The 12,109-nt window shown below is 47.4% G+C and overlaps 1 protein-coding gene and 1 long non-coding RNA gene across 2 annotated transcripts in view; both read right to left on the bottom strand.

Moving 5' to 3' along the window:
• The window catches only part of LOC142571443 (uncharacterized), an 85,811-nt gene that overhangs the window by 59,396 nt on the left and 14,306 nt on the right, over nucleotides 1-12,109 (bottom strand). The window lies entirely within an intron of this gene.
• LOC142573313 (uncharacterized) lies at nucleotides 1,072-10,614 on the bottom strand. Its single transcript, XM_075682986.1, has 4 exons — nucleotides 10,543-10,614; nucleotides 10,194-10,294; nucleotides 9,125-9,260; nucleotides 1,072-2,648 (listed from the first exon to the last, which is right to left on the bottom strand). Exons 1-4 carry the CDS (start codon nucleotides 10,612-10,614, stop codon nucleotides 2,562-2,564), a joined length of 396 nt encoding a protein of 131 aa, XP_075539101.1. The 3' UTR covers nucleotides 1,072-2,561.

Below are 12,109 nucleotides of genomic sequence, written 5' to 3' on the forward strand. Positions count from 1 at the left end.
TTATATAGTGAAATATAGAAATATTTGGATGTATTTGAGTTATCACCTGGCCCAAGGAACTTCTAGTGGCAGCCTCTCTCGATCTCGCAATTCCTGGCACTGCCCAATATACAGCATGCCTGACTGCTGCAGTGGTCAAGTGCTCTGCAGCTGTAGGAAACCGAGGGATAAGGGTTGATTGCACGATTTATGGCATTTCCAAATTTTTAACTTAGTACCATCTCTATACTACGTCGACACTATATGCCACTAGACCATTGCTGTGCTGCAGTCATCATAATATTAATTCGTATACACAAGCTATACAACTGTTTAGGCAAAATTTTAAACTGCGCGAGGAAGACAGGACGTGAACTGAAACATAGACGGACACAAAGGACAGGCTTCCAACTGGTTTTATTTTGTGAAAGCAAAGAATATATAAGGTACTTCAATATAGCAAAACAAGGAGCAATTGCAAATAATTTGTGCACGAGGTATTGACTAAAAATATCAAGGCCATGTATGCCTTAAGAGTGCAGGAGAGTCTTAATGTGCCCATCTAAGACTAATTCTTTCCTTGAGAATCTCCTCTTGCAGTGCAGGAGCTGCGACAGCAAAAGCTGCCTGCCTTATGAGGAACAGAATAAATTCCTTTCGAAGGCAAACTCAAGAACAGAAAGAGAAGTCATCAAGGCATTCCACATCGCTAAAAGGTGTGACAACTAAGTTAGCTCACCTTCTTGATCCCTATCAAGGAAAGAAATAGAATTCTTAGATGGGCACATTGGGACTCTACTGCGCTCTTAATGCACAGGTGGCCTTGCTATTTTTTGTCACTGCCTCGTGCACAATTTCTTTGCGAATGTTCTTTGTTTTGCCATTTTGAAGAACCTTATAAACTCTTTGCCTTCACCAAACAAAGCCAGTCGGAAGTCTACACTTTGTGCGTGCATCTATGTTTTTGTTCATGTCCTGCCTTCCTCGCAGAGTTTAAAATTTTGCTGAAGCTACGAGCTGACTAGCCCAAAACATGCCTTACTTCAGTGTACAGCTGGGCTTGTTGATAAAGCTACACAATGCAGCTCAAGTGTGTGTCTGCTCTTCTGTGTTCTCATGATGTGGCTCAGCCTTGAGTGCATGTGTAGTTTCAATACTGCCTACTATATTTTAACGACTAACATAATTTCTATCTTCAACATCCAGCCAGACAGAGTACCTCATACTACATTCTGAACATTGCTGCAGTGTAGCAGGATTTCTGTCTAATGCATTGGCCTTTACCACCAAATGCCTGAGAAATTAAAAAAAGTTATGTAGATTACAAGCACAGTGGGGATTCATGTTACAGGAGGCATACTGCAGGTAAATGGCTACATAGTGTTAGTTCGGGTTCTTCCAAACATTGCAGTGTTGACCAATGTGTTTGTGTATAGTGAGTGATTGCATATATGACACAAGCTTTGTGAGGAGAGTATGAATGCAAAGGCATGGTTTCTTTGCCTCTTTCCTAACACTTTGTGGCGGCTGCTGTTTTGACGAGTGGAAAACTTGGCTTATGCAGTATGCGCAAATGGGTTTGAGACTTTTAAGACCGATTTCCTTGAGGCAAAGTTTAGCATGAAGCCAGTTTTGTCACAAGGAAGTTATTCCTACTCACACATGCCTGTTTTGTTTTTTGTTCTTTTTCCCTTTAGTTTCAGGTCCACCTAAATTATTGCCGTCATGAAAGCCGTCACATATAATATGGTAGCATCAATCTTTGTATTAATCATTCGAGTATTGAAATCTAAAAGTTTGCAGCAGTGTAAAAGGACAGGAGGACAAGAGGAGAGAGGAGAAGAGAGGTTGCAGTGTAACAGAAATAGGCAAGCACTAATTGAGCGACAAGACCACTGGACACAGGAAAAGCAGATTTAGCTGAAACACAGCAGCCTGTAAGGAAGAGACGGAACATAATTCTTTGTGAAGCTTAGTCTGCATTACAGTTTTATATACCATCGGAGATCATGAACATGCCAGAGGCAAAGCATACTGTTACGGGGATGTTGGGAGTATAGAAAGACTGTATTTACAATATATATTGTCACGTGGTAGTGACTGTTGAGAAGGCAGCAAAACTACGATTAACGAAACGAGCGTTTTATTGGGCGAACTTGTGCCCTCAAAAGAGGCTACACTCAAAGAAGGATGGTAGCGGCGAACATGATCGGCAGTCATCGAAAATGAGCGGGTCAAGCGTGTCGGCTTTTATACATCTGTCGTCGAATGTTCCAAAGCAATCGCTGGAACCCGCGTGCCTTCCACAAAGTTGCACATTATCCGCGTCGCGCACACATGCAATCAGATAACACAAGTTGCGGTGAAAGACAGTGGACGGGACAATCGATAACATTCCAGAAACTTCTTTTACATGCAGGAGCGTCCTGTGCGATAACATTTGTTAGGCAGCGAGAAGTGGTCGCCCGATAAAGATAAAGAAGTACACGTGTCAATATACAAGATGAGGCAGAGTAGTTAAGATGGCTGACCACCAACAGCACACAGCAGCCAGCGTGCTGCGGTCTTCTTCCTCTCTTTTTTCATCCTTCCGTAACAGGACCCCCGGGTGGTGAAGCGCCGTCTCGGCTCATGGTAGGCAAAGAATCGCGAGCGAAGTATGGCTTCAGCTGCGAAACATGCAAGACGTCAACAGGCGTCAGACTTGAGGATGCATCAAACTGAAGTGGCAAAATCTCGTAATTTACATCGTTAACTTGACTCAGGACTTCATAAGGCCCTGTGTAGTGAGAGAGAAGCTTCTGGCAGAGGCCAACCCGACGACATGGTGACCAAAGGAGCATCCAAGCACCTGGTGCGAACTTAACATCGCGATGGCATCAGTCATAACTCTTTTGGTATATGCTGCGGGGCTAATAAACGAGATCAGGCGACTTGACATGCCCTGTGAGCGCGATCGATGACTTCATGAGCATGGTCAGTTGCAACACGTGGCACAGAAGGGATTATGATGTCAAAGGGCAAAGTCGGGTTGCAACCATACAAAAGATAAAAGGGTGAATATCCTGCAGTGTCACGTCGGGACAAGTATACACAAACGGCACGTAGGCCAGCGTGGTGTCCCAGTCGCGGTGATCGTTGGAGACCTACATCGACAGCATCTCTGTGATTGTTTGGTTGAGACATTCCATAAGACCGTTTGTTTGTGGGTGGTAGGCGGTGGACAGCTTGTGCTCAGTGGCACAAGAGCGGACGAGGTCGTCGACAACTAAAGACAAGAATGAGCAGCTGCGGTCTGTAATAACTGTCGAGGTGCACCATGGTGGAGAATGACGTCGTGGAGAAGAATATTGACGACGTCTGTTGCCCAACTAGTCGGCAACGCCTTTGTTATCGCATAGCGTGTCATGCAATCAGTAGCGATGGCAATCGACTTGTTAGCTCTAGTCGTCGTCGGAAAAGTGCCAGGTAAGTCAAGGCCTAAGCGAGAGAACGGTTCACAGGGAACTTCAACTGGATGGAGTCATCCGACAGGTGGTAGGGGAGGTTTCTTCCGGCACTGACACAATTCGCAAGTTGCGACATAACAGTGCACAAAGCAGTAGAGACCTGGCCAGAAGAACCGGCGTTGTACATGATTGCATGTATGCAAAACTTCAAGGTGTCCCACCGTCGGTGCATCGTGAAGTTGTTCAAGAGCAACAGATTGCAGATGATGAGGACAGCCAAGGAGCAACTCAGGGCCATCAGCGTTCATATTGCAGTGGTAGAGGATGCCGTTGCGCGGCAAGAACATGCGGCATGTGTCGTCAGTGCTGTTGGAGTGATAGCACTCCGGCAATGATGGACTGTAAGGACTCGTCGCGTTGTTGTTTGGTGCGCATGTCAGTCATGTCAGTGAAAGCCCTCACGCAGGTCACCGGATCATGCACAGAAGGATCAAGTGGATCCACGGGGTGACGAGAGGCAGTTAGTGTCCTTGTGGAGGCATCCAGTCTTGTAAATGACAATAAATGAAAATTCCTGGAGCCACAAAGCCCAACCACCAAGCCGTCCTGTCGGGTCCCGGAGGGAAGACAGCCGGCAGAGTGCATGGTGGTCTGTAACGACCGAAAATGTACGGCCGTACAAATATGGCCGGAACTTGACGACAGCCCAAACTAAAGCGAAGCACTCCCACTCGGTGATGGGGTAATTTCTCTCGGCAGGTGACAGCAGGCGGCTGGCGTAAGCTATCACGCACTCCGTACCATTCTGTTGTTGATCGAGGACAGCGCCGATGCCATGGCCGCTTGCGCCAGTGTGGACTTCGGTCGGTGCAGATGGATCAAAGTGGGCAAGTATGGGAAGGGTGGTCAGAAACCTGATGAGAGTGGCAAACGCATGAGCCCGCTCCGGGCCCCATGAGAATGGCGTGTTCTTCTTTTTGATCTGTCAAAGGCCGAGCAATGTTGGCAATGAATGAATAGAATTTATTGATAGGAAAGACAGAGAGGTCGACCTGAGCCAGTGCGCTCTAGTCTGCTACTCTGCACTGGGGAAGAGGGAAGGGGAGTGAAAGTATTGGGATGGATGATGATGATAAGAGAAGTGGTGAGTGCTTATGTACATGAGACAGTTGCCTCGCTAGAGCCGCTCATCTAGCTTGGTGTCCTGCAGGAACTTCAACAATACTTTTGTTGCATGCATTGAAATTTTTGCAGTGTCAGGCCATGTGCCGAGGATAGCTTCCTCCGACAGTAGTTGTCTGCCAATGCTGGCTAGGAAACTGACTAACGTCCTTTGCTCCAGCATATATGCTGGGCAGTCGCACAGTACGTGTTGCAGTGTTTCGGGCACCTGGCAGTGTACACAATCAGGGCTGTTCAATTGGCCGATGAGGTGTGCGTAGCGACGGGTGAAAGCAGCGCCAAGCCGCAACGTTGGCAAGGTTTTTGATGAAACGATGAAAGGAAGAACACAGGCCGAAGAAGCAGCGCACATCAGAAGCAGAATGTGGCACAGGGAAACTGCGTATGGCATTAACTTTTTCCAAATCTGGTTGGACACCGGATGCGCCAATGAGGTGCCCCAACACGGTAATCTGACGGCGCCCAAATTGACACTTCGTGGAGTTGGAGGCCAGCTTTTCAGAAGACCGCAATAATGGCAGTTAGTCGGGTAAGGCGGCTGCCCAACATGGGAGAAAAAACAGCTTCGTCAAGGTAACAAAGACAGGTGGTCCATTTGTAGCATCGTAGAAGAGAGTCCATCACAAGTTCAAATGTCGCAGGAGCATTGCATAGGCAAAAGGGCATGACTTTGAATTGATATAAGCCATCCGGTGTGATGAAGGCTGTCTTCTCCAACCATTTCATCAACCGAAATCTTCCAGTAGCTGGATCGAAGATTGATGGACGATAAGTATTTAGCTCTGTGCAAGCAGTCCAAGGCGTCATCGATGCCTGGTAGTGGGTAGACGTCTTTTCGCGTGATCTCATTTAAGTGGCAATAATCGACGAAAATATGCCAGGTACAATCTTTCTTTTTTCACACGGATGACAGGCGTAGGGCTGGCTGATGGCTCGATGACCCTTTTGCGGAGAGTTTTGCCCAGCTCTGATTAGATGACTCGACGTTCAGCATGCGATGCACGATAGGGACGCTGACAAATAGGATTTGTGTCTCCAGTGTTTATATGGTAGTGAACAACAGATGTTCAGCCTAAAGGCCTGTTGCCCAAATCAAAGATTCCACTGTACGATTCAAGCAGGAGACGTATGTCCCTGGCCTGTGCAGAGGTGAGGTTAAGTGCAGTCATTTTCGCAAAGTCGTCCGTTAAGGAACCAGAGCTGGCCGCTGCGATTGGCACTAATAAACCATTCTCAGAATTCAGACTCTCAATATCAAATTCAGAACCACTAGAAACGCTGTCCAAGAACATGCTGGCCGGAATCACTTGAGGGCACAGGCTGAAACTCAGAAGAGGTAAAACAATGTCATTATTAGTAACCGTGACCGGTTCAAAGCACATCGATGATGGGGCGAAGCACATATTCACCATCAGGAACCTGTGGCTGGGCGGTCAAAGTGACGTAATTAACTGCTTCGGGTGACAGACGCACATCACGAAGCGAGCACGAGTGCGGTGGGGCGGTGCTCGGAGCATCGGCGAGTTGAGGCAGTTTTAACTGAAGAACGCCGGCCGTGCAGTCGAGGAGAGCAGAATGAGTGGATAAAAAGTCAAATCCTAGGATAACGTTGTGAGGGAAGATGTTGCTCACAGCAAAGAGAACAGAAGTAGGGCGGCCAGCTATACTTGCAGTACACATTCCAAGAACCAGCGTTCCACCGTCAGCCATATGAAGCACTCTGGCAGCTGCTGGGGTGAGGACCTTCTTTAAACGACTAAGCAGGCTAGCACTCATCACAGGTATGTGGGCTCCACTGTCGATGAGTGCTTGGACAGCTATGCTGTCTATTTGAACGCCATTACACTTCTCCTTGTGTGCATAGACAGAGGATTTGCTGCAGCATTAGGCAATGCACCTCCTCCGAGGGCTGCATTTCTTAGTTTTACGAACGGGTGCGGCCAAACACCACAGGGGACGAAAGGCGACATGGCTGTGGCGAACGTGAAGATGGCCGACGTGTTTGCGGTGAACGAGACTGGTGTCCGTGCGGCGATGGTGAGCGACTGTACCACATGTTCCTAGCAGAGTTGGCGCTGTTAGATTCGGCGGTGGGCGAAACATTGCGGGCATTTTCATCAAAACGGCTCAGGTTGGTTGGCATGAGAAGTGTTAAGGGCCATGAGTTGTGACAGTATCAGGCGACATGACCAATGCGGCAGCAGGTGAAACATATCGGCTGGTCGTCCGCAGTTCTCTACTCAGTCGGGTTGCGATAACGCGGAGAGAAGCATCGGGGTGGAGCAAAAATAGTAGAAGGGCGTTTGTTAGCTCTGGGATTGGCAACAGCACAGACAGAACGTAAGCCAATGTTTTCAAGTTCCTGGTGAATGATGGCTTGTAAGAAGGGGACTGAAAATGTTGTAGCATCAGGGATAGGCGAACAGAAATGCACGCGCCATCGCATCCAATTCACGTCAACGATTCGCACCACATCTTCCGATGGCGACGCGTGCTGCTGTGTGGGTTGATCTTCACATGTTGGCATTGCAGCAGTAGTGGGAAGTCTGGCGAATGGTTGCAAGACGCATCGGCTTTTGGCGTGCTGGAATTGTCGGCACTCTTTAAAGATAACATTAACTGTAGAGCAGCTTTTGCACATGAGCAGATTAAAGGCGTCGTCAGCAACCCTTAAGCACATGCCCGACCTTCTCAGCTTCTGTCATGTCGTGATCGGGTTTGCTTTACGACAAAGTGCCAGCATGTCTTGGATGTACAAGAGATAGGACTCCGTGGGGGATTTGGCACAAGAGGCCTGTTCCTGTTTTGCGTCAATTTTACGGCCGGCTGGTTTGCCAAACAACTCTGTCAACTTCTCTTTGCATTGGTCCCAGCTGGTTAGCTCCTCTTTGTGGTTTTCATACCACACCTTTGCCGTGCCTCTTAGGTAGAACAACAGGTTAACTAGCACACGCGTGGGGTCCCATCTGTTGATTCCACTCACACGTTCGTACATAGCCACCCACTTTTCAACATCGGTGCCATTGGTCCCACAGAAAGTTCCAGGATCCTTGGGTTGCACAACCACAACCTTGGCTGTGCCCGATGACAAGGTACAGCAAGATGCTACTTTACCCCCAGATGTCACCTCTTATGACATTTCAAGGCAGCGAGACTGAGACTGCACTGTATTCAGCGGCACTGACAACCATGATGTAGAGGATTGACTTTCCCCCTATGTACAGCACATCAGCAGAATAAGAACAAGGAAATGCCCCACACAGGTGCATGGCACTAAACTGGACCCACTACCTGCTGTATGCAAGAGAGAATGAGGAAGAATGAGCTTCCCGTTGCTCCTGAGCACCTACCTACAACTGCATTTATGGGCACAGCATTGAAGCTGCAATTGAGGTAATGCCTAACACCACATGAAATACAAAGCACACTACGTCAACACAGAGAAACCAAAACAACTGCACACACTTCTCACCAAAATAGACACAACACCTGCTTTGTTGCATCTGAGCTGAAACGGGTGAATCCCAAACTCTGTGTCACATAACATCTGAAAAAATTAGCTGCTACGAGAGAACCAATGAGATTAATCTGGCGCGCTATGCATGCATCTTTAGCCTAACGGGTAAAGAATTGGGCTGCTGCACTAAGGACCCTGATTAACGACCCACCATCAGGCACATTACTAACTATTATTGAGCCTATCTGACTGGATGTACGAAGAAGCCAGGAGACAGCTCATGATAATGCTTTGCATAAGGGACAACAAAGCTGAACCCACGTTTTCTGCCTTGTGCTTGCAATGCTCTACCAAGTGAGCTTCAACGGCAGTTGTCCCAATGTCAATTTTCTTGGATAGCTGCGCATATGTACTGAGCATAGCCGTGGGAGTGCTAGGCAGCATCACTCACAGTTATGATGGCAGACATGTAGCATCCTTTAAAACACCCACATTACAAAGCACATGATCTTAGAAGCTGACAACTGGCTAATAAAAACTCATTTTCTACCATGAGGCCCCAAGGCAGCCGAAATCAAAACATTTGTATCTTATGAGCGAGAAAAATCAGGGGAATCATGCAGCTCAATTTTTTGTTTATAACAAGCATGTGATGGCAACAGACAATGAAGCAACAGTGACTATATAGAAAAATGGGTTAGACCTGACGACAATCATTGGCAGCTCACACTATAATGCTTTCTCTACAATTTATTGTCTCAAGACATCTGGCAGCAAATCCTCTGGATTCTTCTTCTACTATGTCTTTTGCAACTGAAATTTTAAATGTGCGTAATACTTCATGGCAACTTAGAACACTTAAATGGTTAAGCATCTCCATACCTTAAATTTGTGGACCAGCTTTGTCACCTTTCTAGAACAATAACTCTCTGGTGTCATACATTACTCAAACCAACTAATTCTCGCTCAAACCACTACTTCTTAAATCTACCTTTAGATGCAGCAGTACCTCCATTAGACGCAGCTGCATACCCTTTTAGCAAATGGATATACATACCACGCTCAGACTGAGCAAACCAAACAAACCAACAGCAACCAGTACTTGTGTCCATTTGTCTTCAACGAGGCAGAGACAGGCCAGGTCTCGATAAACACAACAAATATAAGGTGCGGGCAGAGTAAATAAGCAGAAGCTGTAAAGACACCAGCAAAGTGAAACAAATTAGACAAGTTTGCACACAGTCAGCGATCTGGGCCGAAGACAATTCACAACGTTACTGCCACAATTAGAAGCAAATGTTCCTCATGCAACAAGAAAAAACACGTTTTAGCTGTAAACAGCGCGACTGCGCGGAGTTGGTTGATACTCTAAAAACAGCACAGGCAACAATTAAAGCAGACGCATTACTTGTGTCATCTGTCTTCTTGCTGTTCTTACAATATCGGTCACGGTTGCAAAGCTACGCACATTATCTATGAACGAAAGCAACGGACGTGCATATAAAGCTTGGTAAGCCGATTCATATACTAATATATATATGTTTAATTTTGAAAGTTCCCGTAAAAGTGATAGTAGCAGCAGCAGTGAAGTGGTTTCGTTTACCAGCTCGCTCGCAACGTACGCATTGTATGATTTAACTCCACGGCTCGCAAAGGAGCTACTAAGAAGCTTTAAGTGAAGGAAATACGCCTTCGTTATCTCACTGCAACGAATGAAAGCCTCTGACGCCCATACCGCGGTCAGCAGTGAGAAAGGTAATTAAATGCAGCAATGCGCTGCATGGGTAAATAAGAAGGGCATAGCGTAGTCATCCTACAGAGATGGAGAAAAATAGACTTAAGAACGCGATAAACATCATAGGACGACATCCACGCTAGTTGAGTGCATGCATTTCTGGCGCGTGGAAGATGTCCCTGTTTTTTTTTTCATTTTTTTACATCAGTGCAACGCGTAGGAACTGCAGTGTTGAAGGCACGAACGAATAAATTATACTGCGATCACTGCGGGACCTGCGACAACCGTTTCGTGTTCCTTCGAATTTCGAGATCACATCGACCACAGCTCGAATGCGCAACCGGTTTTTTTTACGTGTCAGCAAGAGAACGGGTAATCGCACAGCACTTACCGTTGCTCCAAGTACGTCGCGGTAGCAGCAGCAGCTGGGCAACAAATCTCATCAAGCCCTGGCCCACCGCAGTGTCCGCAACTTGAAGCATTCGCCAAAAACTAAAAGCGGACCACATCCATACGTACGCGCGCGAACGAGACGCGAGCCATGCCGTCTGAGTTCAAGAGTAGTTATTTCATAAAAGCAAAAACAAACAACAATGTGACGTCACATCCGGTAAAGCCAACTTGTTCTCCTTTCTCACCTTCTCTCAGCTAACGCATGCGCAGCGACCACGGAGCCCTCGGGGGCGATGTTCAGGTCCACTCCAGAAGTTTATATAAGGTCCGTTCGATTTACCTTGCACTGCGTGAACTAGTTCCTGGCAGTTCAGAAAAAGTGCCACACTCATGCAGCGCCAGTTCAGCAGTGCAGACATAGCGCGACACTAGCGCCAAACTGAAACGAATGCTGAAGTGCAGGTAGTGCAGGCCTTCTGCTGGTCTTGGCGCTTCGCGAAGCGCCAGCCGCCATAGAGTCTATGCCAGCTGCACGTCGACTTTTGTTCATGGATTGATCCAGCCTGCTCGCGGTTAGGCTAAAGTGTTTTGAAGGGTGTACAGGCTGGTTGATATGGTGGAAAGCGCTATGGATTGCGGCGCATCATCTGCAGCCATCGTTCAAACAGTTATTGAGCTGATGGACTCGGACAGTGAAGACGAGGACTTCGACGATGTTGTCACAATTCTAGCGCTGAAGCTAACTAGGTTGCAACGCAATAGAATTCCTAAGTACTGTGAAGAAGTCGTGAGTCGCTACTTTGATTTTGAATTTAAAAGACTTTTCCGCCTATCGCGCGAGACGTTTGATAGACTTGCTACCGGATACATGGCGTCGCCGTTCTTCCCGAGCGCGACAAGAGGACGTCCAAGGGTTAGTGCCGAAAAGACATGCTTGGTGGTTTTGTGTTACTTGGGTGGACAGTGCAGTATGTACTCTTTGGCTGACCGCTTCGACCTTGCCGTGTCGACTGTACACAGCTGTGTCGTGCGAATGTTGGATTTCCTCAACAGTATCAGTGAGGAGGTTATTGCGTGGCCTGGCCGGCAGGAGCCGGAGCGCAGCAAGGCGAGCTTCCTCGCGAAAACCGGTGGCAAGGGGCCCCAAAACACAGTAGGCTGTATTGATGGCTGCCACGTCGAGATCAACAAGCCGACGGAATCTCCTCATTCTTACTACAACCGAAAGAAGTGGCCTTCAATTGTGCTGCAAGGCATTGTCAATGACAGAAAGAAGTTCCTGGATGTATTTATTGGATTCCCTGGCTCAGCACACGACGCAAGGGTGCTGCGTGAAAGCCCTTTCTTTGAAGAAGCCGCGTTGAAATGCTGCAATGGATATATCCTTGGAGATTCAGCATATCCCCTCCTACCATGGCTGATGACGCCTTACCGAGACAACGAGGCTACTTTCCCGTCGTGGAAGAAAAAGTTCAACGTGGTTCATTCGCAGCAAAGAGTTGCAGTTGAGAATGCTTTCGGATTGCTGAAGCAGCGCTTCAGGCGGCTGTATCTCGTCGATGCTGCAAGCATCAAACAGTGTGTACTTACTGTCATGGGTGCATGTGTTCTGCACAACTTGTGCAATGAAGAGAGAGATTTTTTTGACGAACTGCGGCAGCTGCCAGTGCAAGAAGAAGTTGTCAATGATGAAGACACCGATATCTTCATTGACCGTGGTGTGGCAGGATTTAGCGAGAGCTTGCGAGAAAATATTGCTCAGAATCAGTGCTGATGCTGTATACATTTCAGTGTACACATGAAGCATTTTTTGTCATGGGCATGTATGCACAAGTGCCAGCAGCAAAGAACAGTGTATTGAATAGCACATCCATTTCTGGTACCTGCAGGGCTGATAACACTGCCTTTATAGCT

The sequence above is a fragment of the Dermacentor variabilis genome, chromosome 2 (assembly GCF_050947875.1).
Source record: "Dermacentor variabilis isolate Ectoservices chromosome 2, ASM5094787v1, whole genome shotgun sequence".
Lineage (NCBI taxonomy): Eukaryota > Metazoa > Arthropoda > Arachnida > Ixodida > Ixodidae > Dermacentor > Dermacentor variabilis.

Bases quoted from the DNA above. Each gene is read 5' to 3' on its own strand.
- LOC142573313 (XM_075682986.1), bottom strand. From the start codon at position 10,614: ATGTCTGCACTGCTGAACTGGCGCTGCATGAGTGTGGCACTTTTTCTG. The intron at 10,295-10,542 runs GTGCAAGGTAAA...GTCCGCTTTTAG, and splicing joins GCCAGGAACTAGTTCACGCA to TTTTTGGCGAATGCTTCAAG. The intron at 2,649-9,124 runs GTATGTATATCC...CATGTTTCGCAG, and splicing joins GTTTGCTCAGTCTGAGCGTG to CTGAAGCCATACTTCGCTCG.